A 12,060-nucleotide genomic window follows, 5' to 3' on the forward strand; every position below is an offset into this window, starting at 1 on the left:
CAGGACAACTACTGAAATAGTTCAGCCCATATACCAGAAATGTTTTCTGTCAAGTATTCTGTATGCAAATCACATATTCCTAAACCATTACAAGGGCTGGGTGATTCTCTGTGCATGTAGTCTCTATTTAATCGGAAAGCAAGGAGGTTGGTTGTTTGTTTTAAGAGAATCCCCTACAGTATATTGGCAATACCAGGTAAAATAATATTTGCTTCTTTCTTTAGACAGTGCTCTACATGCACTAATTGTGTACATACCCCTGTTAAAGGGATCTACTTCCTTTTAGTCCAACACAACTACCAGCATGACTGGACTACTTTAATTACCAAAAGGTAAGGTATGAATAAAGTTTGACTGCTTGAGTCAATAAACAAGTGCTCAATCTCCAGCATGCCAAGCAGCTCTGTAAGGACAAAACACCATCATAAAGGATGAAAAAGGCAAGTTTGCCTAGAAGTGAAAAATGGACAGAAACAGAATTAAGAGAGCCCTGATGAGAGATATTAGAACTAACCTGTTGGGTTGTTTTTTTTTTAATCATCTAGAGATGAGGCAACTGAGAGGCATTTTAAAAACTTCATTTTATTTTCAGTCTGCTGAGAAGGTTGAGACAATACAGATGTTATAATTCATGCCATCACAATCAGAAGCCTACTATTTCTTAATTACAATACACTGTAAGTGTTTCTTGGCCTATCAGCTTTTTGCCAGCTTTTTGCCACACTATGATGTAGATGCTTTAAAGCTAATTATCTAAAACTACCCCTCGAGGGTCTTTACAAATGTATTTTCCACATTAACCTGCTCCAAAATGTAAAATTATATGAAAGTAACTGTGATAACTCCATGTAATTGTATTATGTGAGCAAAAATACTTGAAAAGAGCATCTTTAAGTTTACATACATTCATACATAATTTAAATTTTGCCTTTGAACAGTTGTTGGATTTATTCAAAATGTACTGCCTTTTACATAATCTCATTTATAAAAATACTGAATGACAGAGGGAGTTCCTCCTTCTTTCTACTTGCTAATCCAAAGTACCAGCCTTGGATTTAACCCAGACTAGTTTAAAATTAAATAATTTAAAGTTTTAATTAATTTAAGTTAAAATTAACTTAATTTTTATCCTAACAAACTTAGCTACAGAGAATTGTAATTTTTAATGAAAATTTGTTCTCTCTTACAATCAGTAATATTTTACCTCTATATCCATAGACTAAAACCATCTTTTAGTGCTCAGTATGCATAATAAACTTTCAATGAAGCCTAAGCATAACTTTGAATTCTGACTTCACTACCTTTTGATGCCATAATCAATAATTAACTCAAGTGTCCTGGGGTGACGTTATGATGCTTGTATCCCCATTCATATGTTCTGTGCCTTTAAGACTGGCTTTGAAGAGTGAAAGTTTTGTTTGGGGTTCTCTTAGCAGGGACACAGAGACGGGCAGTATATAGGACTGCTTTCGTTTGCTTGTGGCTTTCTGCTTTGCGCTCTCTCTCTCTCTCTCTCTCTGCTCTCACTTTGCTTGCTTTTGCTTCTGCTTATTAGCTAGTTTAGCTAAACAGTCCAAATTCCTTCCTGGACTGTTTCTCCTCTCCTGTTTCTTCGACCATCTCGAACCTGCTCCGGACTGGGACTGGGAACACCGAAGGTTTGCACCGTTTGGCTGCAGCAGCTGCCCCAGCACCGGAGGGACTGAGAACAGAGCAACCACCCCCGAAAGAGACTTTCTGATTTTGTCATCTTTCTCAGAGCGGTGTCATCCGGTATTGTTCATTTTGTGTGCTGGGGGGGGCTGTGCCTGTTAAATAAACAGGTTCTTTCCACTTCTCTCTGAGGAATTCTTTCCGAACCGGTTGGGGGGAGGGGCCGTGTGGGTTTGCTTTCTGGAGGGGCCCTCCTTTGCAGATTCTCCACCAAATTTGCCCTAAACCAGGACAGCAAGCCACTGTAATGTGCTGAAAAATTCCTATATGCATTTGCAGATGTCAGTGCAGCTTCTCAACAGCTGCATCTGTTCTGTATCACCACATGCTATTCACATGATGTTAAAAAATTCCTTAAATCTAAGGCAAGAAAGGATATTTACCTTTTTAAAACAAACAAACGAACATGCATTTCAAACAGTTAAACCTTTTATGAATTGGAGGTGGAGCATCTTACAGATCATTATTTTTGTCTGATACCACTGAAGATTTTGCTTAGACAGAATAAAAAATATTCAAAACTAAAGTTTTTGTTTAGAAAACACTGAAATGTTTAAAAAGACACTAGTTTGCTCATAATTATCTCAGATAATAGCATGAGATTATGGAAGATTATCTCTTTTAAAAGATGCATTATTTAAAAGCTACATGCTCTTTTTCTATTCTAAAATCTCATTTGAGAGATACTGAGTTTATCTCAGACTGATTTCTATTGTGATCTATTCCATTTCCTTAGGCACCAACAGTCCTTCAAAAACTAACAAAATGTCCTTAATTTGAAACTGTCTCAAACTTTCAAAGTATGCCAATTTATAATAGTATATTTAAAAATCGTTTGTCCCTTTTTCAGTGAAAGAACAAAAGAACAATATACAGAACTGAATAGGGAGAGGGAAAAAAATAATCTGATACCAAATCTGGACACTTGTGGTTTAGGAATGGTATTCCCCAATTCAGTGTTCCCACTGAAACATTTCAAACCACACACCACTCAACCACACCCTCTCCCCTTTTCCCAGCAGCAAGCTGAAGAGAATTGGAGGCACAAAAGATAAGATGACAGACTGAGATAAAAACAATTTATTGAAAACAGCAGTGAAATAAGACAATGAAAAGTAACAGCAACAATACTAATAACAGAGTGTACAAGAAAATAAAAACCACAACCACAACAAATGAATGAGTCATATACAATTACTCAAACCTTCCCCCCACAGAATCCCCAACAGTGCCCAACTGCTCCTTCCACCATGCAATCCAAACCAGAAGGAAGCCCCATCCCAAAAAAATGAAACAAGGTGGTATAGAATAACCTCTGTGTCCTAGCCATGCCCGTTCTGGCTATTGCAAAAATTAAAACTGTCCTGAACAGGACCAGGACATTATCCATGCCTTATTCTATGCCATCTACATCATGCCCAAAACCCACACCTTCCATCTACACACACACACACACACACACACACACACACACACATATATATATGTACATACACACACACACAAGCACAGGTATCATTTCCATAGTCACTGGCCTAATCCTTTCAAGTTGTCTGCTGCATTCATTCAGTTCATGACTATCATTTCCATTGTCCTAGGTGTCTTCTAAGGTAGAAGGGCTGGTGTGCTGTTGGGTGGTTGCAAGCTGCAACAGGAGCTCATGACTGGTGTATCTGGAGTGGTCCATTCTCACTGTTTGTTCTCACTGTTTACACTGGCAGTGTCATTCAGCAACCAACATTATACAATTTAATATTACTGTTTTCACCCAAAAATCAAGTCCCCTTGAAGTACACACCATATTTCTCCTGTACCTCTCCATTACACATCAAGTGCATCCAGGTCCCTGAGTAAAAACAATCCCATGGATGGGTTTGCCTTTGCTTGAAGCAGAACTTACTCAAACTGTCTTGCCTAACATATTCCTCATGCACCACAGGGTCTTTATTCCCTTCTGCAGTATGTGGAGTTTTCGATTGGGCAGGGCTAGCTCAATTGGTAGAGTTCTTGTGTTAACTTAGCAGGTGGCCTCTGCTACATCCCAATGTTTGAAGGTCCCACCATCCATTGTTTTCAATATGGTTTTAACAGTCCATTGTAATGTTCAGTTTTCCCAGAGGCTGGTGCATGTTAAAGAGTATGAAACACCCACTCCATACCATGCTGTCTGGTCCAAGTGTCTATGACGCAATTTTTGAAATCAGTTGTCCAATCAGTTGTCCAACTCACTTCTTTCTGGGGTGGCATGTCTCCACAGGACTTGCTTTTCAAAGCCCAAGATGGTGCTGCTGGCACTGGTTTGAGGTACAAGGTACATGTCCAGTGGTTGCTTCCAGCATTGTAAGAAGGTAATGCTTGCCTTGGTGAGTTTGCCTGAGTGTGATGCAATCAATCTGCCAGACCTCCTCATATTTATATTATGACCATTGTCCCCCATACCACAGGGGCTTTACCTGCTTGTCCTGCTTGATTGCAGCACATTTCACTCTTATGGATAACCTGAGAGATAGAGCCCATGGTTAAATCCACCCCTCAATCACAAGCCCATCTGTATGTTGCATCTCTTCCCTCATAATCTGAGGTATCACAGGCCCACCCAGCCAGAAATAATTCACCCTTATGTTCCCAGTCCAGATCCACCTGAGACACTTTAATCTTGGCAGCTTGAGCCACCTGTTGTTGCAACGTTCTTCAGTAGCCTAACTCTTCAGTATGTGTGCATCTCCATGAGGTACTTTTGCAGCCAACTTCTCTATCCAGGCAGCAATGTCTAGATGCCATTCAATCGCCCAGATAGGTTTACTTCTGTGCTACCAATTAATCTTTTTCCACCAATACAGATACCCCCACAGAACACTTGCCACCATCCATGAGTCAGTGTACACCATCCATGGTAGAGTGCTGGCCATTTCTCTCATTCAGTAATATCTAAAGGCAACTGGATGCCCTTCAGTTCTGTGACCTGACTTGATCCACCTTGTCCCTCAATAGCTTCTGCAACTTGTCACATAGGACTCCATGCAGGAGCTTTCTGTTTTCAATGTATCTCTACAATACAGCACAACTGTTGGTAAAGAGAGCATATTGCTTTCATTTTCTGGGGCTGATTATATAGTGAGACCTCCTCAGCATGTCACCTTCTTCTCCTGCTTCTCTGATGTTAGTACAAAATTTTTGCCTACAGACCAGTTTGTGATGACTTCCAAGATCCCTGGGCAATTGGGGTTTCCTATTCAAGCTAGCCATGTGATCAGCATGACTCACTCCATGAAGCATCAGTGGCATGTGTGAAATATCCTTTGAACATCCAACCCAGCACTGGCAGTTGAGGCTCCAGGAGGAGCTGTGCTTTGATGTCAATCATTCTGAAGCAGCTCAAACCCCTTCATAAGCTGCCAGGATATCTTTTTCAGTAGGGGTGTAGCAGCCCTTGGATTCCTGACTCTGGAACCCTAGGGCTTGTCGTCAGGTCTCCCTGGATATCTTTTGCCAGACACTTCAGGAAAGACCATTTTCCCCCCAGCTGCGATATAGGGCACACTTTTCACATCTTATCCTGTCTTGATTGGCCCAAGGGCTACTTCATGAGCAGTCTTTTGTTTGATTTGTTCAAAAGCTTGTTGTTGTTCAGGACCACACTTAAAATCATTCTTCTTAAAATCATTCTTCTTCACTTGATAGAGAGGTCTTACAATCTAACTAAAATCTGAAAAATACATCCTCCAAAAACTTCTATCAGTTAGGAAAGACTGTGTTTTCTTCTTGCTGGTTGACGGGGACATATCTGCTATTTTTTTTTTTTTTGCCTACATCCATTGGAACCTGACAACACTTATCTTGCCATTTTACTCCTAAAATCTGAATATCCTGGGCAGGTCCATTGACCCTACTCTGCTCTATGGCACAGCCAGCCTTCAGGAGGACCTGGATTGTCTTCTTGCCTTTCTCTAAAACTTCCTCTGCTGTGTAACCCCACAGAATGATGTCATTAATGTGTTGCAAGTATTCTGGAGCTTTGCCCTTTTTCAGTTCAGTCTGGATCAGTACATGGCAAATAGTGGGGCTATTTCAAATCCCGGAGCAGTCCATTTCAGGTGTACTAGACATCCCTCCAGTTAACATCACACTGTTGCCTGCACTTTTCTGCTAAAGGAATGGAGAAAAGTGCATTAGCAATGTGAAGAGACACCATTTTGCTGCTTTGGGCTCCAGTTCATAGTGAAGTTCCAGCATGCCCAGCACAGCAGCACTCAGAAGTGGTGTCCACTCTCCAGTGGACTTATGCACTGGCCACAGAGTACTAATAAAGGATGAGCGAGTCTCGCTGACCACTCCTTGGCTTTCTGGAGGATGAATCACTTCATTCATGAGGAATCACTGCGGCAGCCACTCTCTGGTCACAGAGAGCGACAGGCACAAGTTTCCCAGGCATTTTCCTGGGGAAGGCTGTGAGAAGATCAGAGAAAAGAATGATAAACAATTCTTATCTTCACTTGCTGCACCTGTTTTTGTGAACATGTGGAATGTGTTATGGAGATTTGTTTACCAAAGGGTAACTTCTTAATTGGCCAATGGTGATGGCATTTGGATTCAAGGACCAATAGGGTCCACTTGTATCTGATTGTCTGTAAGGGATGTTTTTCTTAATAAGTATAGTCTAATAAAGCAATTGATCAGCCTTCTGGAATCATGGAGTCAATGTTAATTATTACCCAACCAGGGCCATCATGCTATGACAAAACATGGTGTCACTGTTTGTTGCGCTACTGTCAAGGCTATATTGTCATGGCAGTGACTGTTAGCAGAAGGGTCCTCTGAGAGATCAGGGAAGGTATTCAGCTGTACAATTTCCTCTGTCTCCACAGCAGCTGTGGAAACACCAAAAGCCCAATGATGCCCTTTTGGGTCCTCAAAATACCCTCTCCTAAGGTAATCTATGCCAATGATGCACAGGGTTTCTGGACCAGTCACAGCTGGGTGTTTTTCCATTCATTCCCAGTCAGGCTCACTACAGCTTCCATTACAGCCACCTGTCACCACAGAAACAGCAAAAGATTCTGCTCCTACATATCTCAACAACATCAGGGTACATTGTATGCTGGTGTCAACTAAAACCTCACACTCATGTGGGTCTGATGTTCCAGGCCGTGGGATCCATGAAGTCAAATAAATCAGACTGTCCCTTTCCCACACCTGGCTGAAGGTACGGCCCCTCCTGTAACAGTACTTGTTACTTATTTCTTGTAAGCATAGAGATCCCTTCAAGAGCATTGGAAGTAGCATCAGCCCTCCTATTCTCTCTGATGTCTTACTCACTGGAAATTGGAGCAGGATTTATCCTTGAAGAATTTCCTGCAGTAGTTGTGCTTCCTCTCAATTCACACAGCAGTGCTGCTAGGACAGAGCTGGGTTTTCCATCCCACCTCCATATATCCTCTCCATGGTTATGCACGTAAAACCACAGGTTGCTTTGTATGGTGTACCCGTTCTCTTGAGCAGGACAACACTTGTTGTTAATAGCAGAGACTGGTCTGTACTGGTAGGGCATGGGAGATTTCTTTAAATTGCTGATAGTCCTGTCTGAAATTCCAGGAGGTCCTGGGGCAGTCTTTCTATGGACAAGATGAAGGCCCATAGGGAGCAAGGTCTTTGTTCACTTTCTTTCCATGATGTCACTGTCAATGAGTTCATATACAGCAATGGTGCACTTCCTAGGAACTTCCACCACATGCGGTGTTTGTGTACACCAGACTTCATCTGGATTTATAGGGAATTGCTCATTATTTGAATCCTTACAAAGTACCTCCATCACAGCTATTTCTCTCAAGTACTTTTCTCCATGGTGTTCCACTTGTCTCACTGCACTAATAGATCACTCTTGTTAAGATACAAGACACTCCCTATACTTGACAGTAGTTACCTCCTGAGGCTGAGACACTGTCCTCTTCTCAATCCCAATGCACGCATTCCAAGACACAAATCCCAGTTGCTTGGCTTCACTACCATTTGGTTTCATATCGTGGGCCACAATATCCCAGTATTAGACCAGCCACATCATCAGGGGCTACTCAGCTGGTGGCTGAAATCTTTACTCATACCTCATAGCTCACCCAGAAACAGATGTCAGGTGATTGCTCTGTTTCTTCCTCTTGTCGAGTGCCCTACTGCCTCTTCATCCCTTATGCCAGTTGATTCAGTCTTGGATTTCTTCTTCTGTATAGGAGCAACTGCTACCAGCACATATTGTTCCCCTGGTTCAGCTGCAGTTTGAGTGGCCACAGTGCCTGTTGATATGCTTTCCTCCCTTCCCACTGATGGTGCTGTTTGGTAATGAGAAATGTCCAATAAACAGATGCCAGAGCCCCGCACATTGCATAACTTCATTCCTTTCTGGAACTGCCACAGCATTTCTTCTTTTGCATATTTTATCACTTCAACAGAGTCTTGTAGTTCTTCAGGGGTGAACTTACAAACCATTGGAGCAGAATAGTCCTTCAGAAGCTGGCCCATTTTCTCCTGCCTTCCATGCCACTCATAATGACCCACCCTCAGGGCAGATCTCTGAAAGACCCTCCAAAAAATATCTCCTGTAACTAACATGGTGTGGACCAGACTGAGGAGAGCTGGCAGACCTAGCCACAAGAACAAGCTTTCCTTAATATCCAAGGGGAATTCAAAATTTTCAAAAACTGTTGTAAGAGGTCTGAAAGAGAAAAAGGAGATGAAAAGCTTGGGAAAATCATTCTCCCCTGTGCCCCCCACAAACTGGATATGATTATTAATGGACTCCCAAAGGTAATGCTGGAGGTAAGGGCAGGAGAGCAGTACTCAATACACATCCAAATGGCCCTCACTGTCCTTGATGTTACCACATCATAAGCTTGTATCACATAGTACACCAACAAAACAATCCTGACCCCTCTCCCTGATCTGAAAAATATCATGAGGTATGGAAATACATAAAATTAGGTACCACACTACATGGACAAATTAAGCAACATTGTGACCAGTGGCTCTGGACCTAATGCAACAAAATGCTTAGATGAAATTTGTTTCAAACCCACTCTGAGCAGACCTGTTGCTATCCTAACCCTTTGTGCCTCACATTGGGTGCCAAATAAGACTATCATGGTTCAGAAATGGTGTTGTCCAATTAGTATTCTCACTGAAACACTCCAAACCACACACACTGCTCAAGCACTACCCCTCCCCCTCTCCCCCGCAGCAGGCTGGAGAATTGGATGCACAAACAGTAACAGCAACAATACAAATGACAGAGAGTACAAGTAAACAAAACCTAGACAATTCACACACAATTGCTCACAGACCTCTCCCATTCTTCCTCCCCCTACCTCCCAGAAACCTCAGCAAAACCTGAGCACTCCCTCCATCACGCTACCTGACGAGGAAGGAAGCCCTCCCCCTGTCCCTGAAAAATAACATGAGGTCATACAAAATAACCTTTGGGTCCAAACCATGCCTGTCTGGCTACTGCAAAATTTAACCTTATGCTGGCCAGACCTCGGACATTACCTATCCCTTATTTGGTATACCACTTTTTTGAGTGCAGAACAATTTAGAATTACTTAGGCATTTTCTTTATAGCAGATAGTTTTACAGTTGTGCACACTGCCTGCCAAATTAGAGGGCAAGATATTTTAATGCCAAATTACAAATACTCCCCACAGTTATTTTTATAAAGAAAAGAGCAATACAGGTCTTACTGAACTTGGTGATGCTATAAAAGGAGAATGCTGAGAGCAATTGTTTTGAAAACAATTTGCTCCTATAAACCTTTTTGTTTGAGTTTTACAAGATTTTTTATTCCCATGAAAGCCAAAAATGATGACTAAATTAATCTAAATTATTCTGTAGTATTTCCAGGCATTTCATTAAATAATTTTTTTTATAGCACAAAACAGGTCAGAAACTGTAAACTAAATGTCATGTCAATAGATTTTCATTCCATACAATTAACTCACCATAATATCTCCTTTCAAAAGCTGGGCAGGGTCTATAGCAATGCAGATTTGACTTTGATTTTCTGACTGTATGCTACTTGACAGAAGAAAAAAAATACATGGTTTAAAGACACAAAACCATAAAACAAAGAAGAAACCCACAAACAAAACTAAAAAAGGCTATGTAATTCTGCAATCATGGAAATTAAAACCTAAACCAAATCATAGTGGAAAATGCTTACAACTTACTATATTCCAGATGTATAAACTGGCTGCATAGCCTGGTATAACTTCAGAAAAGGCCAACAAGCTGAAAAGAATCCAACAAAAAAGAGTGTTTTGTAACATTCAGATATAGAAAAACCATTACAACTAGGAAGTTTCATGCACAACCAGACTGAGCAAAATGGCACATAAGTGGTAATGCTGGACTGTCAAAATACCCTTCAAAGCAAAATTGGCTAAAAGGTATTTTATTTTATTTTATTTTAGAGTGGTTCTGAATTCAATAGGGAGGGACTTTAAAGGATTCTAGTAAGGAAGGAAATAAATGCTTCAAGAAAATTAAATTAATAAAGGAAGAATGATAATGGCCAAAAGAAAGCAAACCCCCAATATAAAATAAAAACATTTTCCAAATAAACAGATTATTTGATCTTCAGATTTTTTTCAGAATTAATAAGGCCCTTAAATTTCTAACTAGAACAAACAATACCCTGACTTTATTAAAGCAGTTATTTTAGAAATAAAAAAAGATTAAACAACAATGAAAATATATTAATATCAAATTCATGCTGATTATATTACAAAAGACCAGTGCTATTTTACCTTCGGATAATAAAAATGCAGAAACAAATCATAAATCTTTAAGACCTCTAAGTTCATCAAGTGCAACCACTAAAGTTTATTCCTTCACTGCGCTCTAGCACATTATCTCATTCTATCATTTTAATTTTAAATCCACTTAGGATAGCAAGCCACGTTAGCAGCAGTGGTGAGGCCACACTTCAACTATTGTGTTGAGTTCTGGGCCACTCACTTCAAGAAAGACACTGAAATGCAGTAGTGTATCCAGAAAAAGTCAAGAGAGCTGGTGAAGAGTCTCCACACATGTCCACACATATGAGGAGTGGCTCAGGGACCTGGGTTATTTAACCTGGAGAAAAGGAGGCTCAGGGGGACCTTATCACTCCATATAACTCCTTATCACTCCAATCTCCTGCCTGAAGGGAGATTGTAGCAAGGTGGGAGTCAGACTTTTCTCCTGGGCAACGAATGATACAATAAGAGGACAGAGCCTCAAACTGCACAGAGAAAGCTCCTTTTGGACAGCAGGAAGAATTTTCTCACTGAAAGGGTTGTTAAACTTTGTAACAGAATGCCCAGGGAGGTGGTGGAATCACCATCCCTGCAGGTGTTCAAGAAACAACTGGACATGGCACTTAATGCCATGGTCTCGCTGACAGTGATGATGGGTCAAAGGTTGGACTCTATGATCTTGGAGGTCCTTTTCCAAATGAAATGATTCTGTAAGTACACCCTATCCGAACAGCTTATCAACATGAAATCCATTCTCAAAACAGAAAAGAGATTATATTTATAATCATTTCCCAAAACAAAGAGGAAATAATTATGAAACGTGACCAGGTTCCCAGATCCTTTACAGTAAGAGACCACAACTGTTCAGAGATAGGCAGAGACGAATAGCATCAACTATTCATTTAACAAAGAACAAGAAATTGATTTCACCTGCTCCAATTTTTACTCTTAGAATGCTTCTCTTCTGGCTACTTTATTGGGAATATTTTGATGGATATCAAAAAGATATTAATTCTAATCTGAGATTCATGCAGCCTTTCTAGAAAGTTCCAAAATGAAACAAGACTTTGATCCTACACCTGAAAACAAAAAATTAGGTAATTTACCTCCCCCAGCATCTAAGTTGGGGATGCCATGAAGGATAACATAGTGCAGGAAAAGAGGGGTTGCATTCATTTTCACGGATCCAGATAGAAGGCCACTTAAGAACTGCACGTATCTGAAAACAAAAAGTTTATCTGAATTATATAAAACCACTAATACTAGGGAAATACATTACTTACACAATGGTATTTCCAGATTATGGGTAATCAATAGTATTGTGACAATACACATAAATCCAAAATAATAATCTTCACAAAACAGAAAAGACACTTTAATTTACCACTGTATTAAATCCATGGCTGTTACATTGCTATTGTTGATATCTTTATTTTAGTTGTTTACATTACTACTCTAAGTAAGAAATTAAGTAGAAGAGACAGTAAAGTCAATTGTTTTGGTACACATTCCTAATTACAACTGTAGTCTTAAATTTTCACAGCAGCATGATATGGTTCCCATCCAA

The 12,060-nt window shown here is 40.4% G+C and overlaps 1 protein-coding gene across 1 annotated transcript in view; it reads right to left on the bottom strand.

The window, feature by feature from the left end:
- TNS3 (tensin 3) overlaps positions 1–12,060 on the bottom strand; it is a 116,875-nt gene that overhangs the window by 90,319 nt on the left and 14,496 nt on the right. Inside the window, exons 6-8 of the mRNA XM_058817778.1 lie at positions 11,600–11,712; positions 9,924–9,984; positions 9,696–9,768 (exon numbers count right to left, since the gene is read on the bottom strand). Coding sequence (XP_058673761.1) covers positions 9,696–9,768; positions 9,924–9,984; positions 11,600–11,712 — 247 coding nt within the window. The remainder of the gene's footprint in view (positions 1–9,695; positions 9,769–9,923; positions 9,985–11,599; positions 11,713–12,060) is intronic.

This window comes from Ammospiza caudacuta, chromosome 1 (assembly GCF_027887145.1).
Source record: "Ammospiza caudacuta isolate bAmmCau1 chromosome 1, bAmmCau1.pri, whole genome shotgun sequence".
Lineage (NCBI taxonomy): Eukaryota > Metazoa > Chordata > Aves > Passeriformes > Passerellidae > Ammospiza > Ammospiza caudacuta.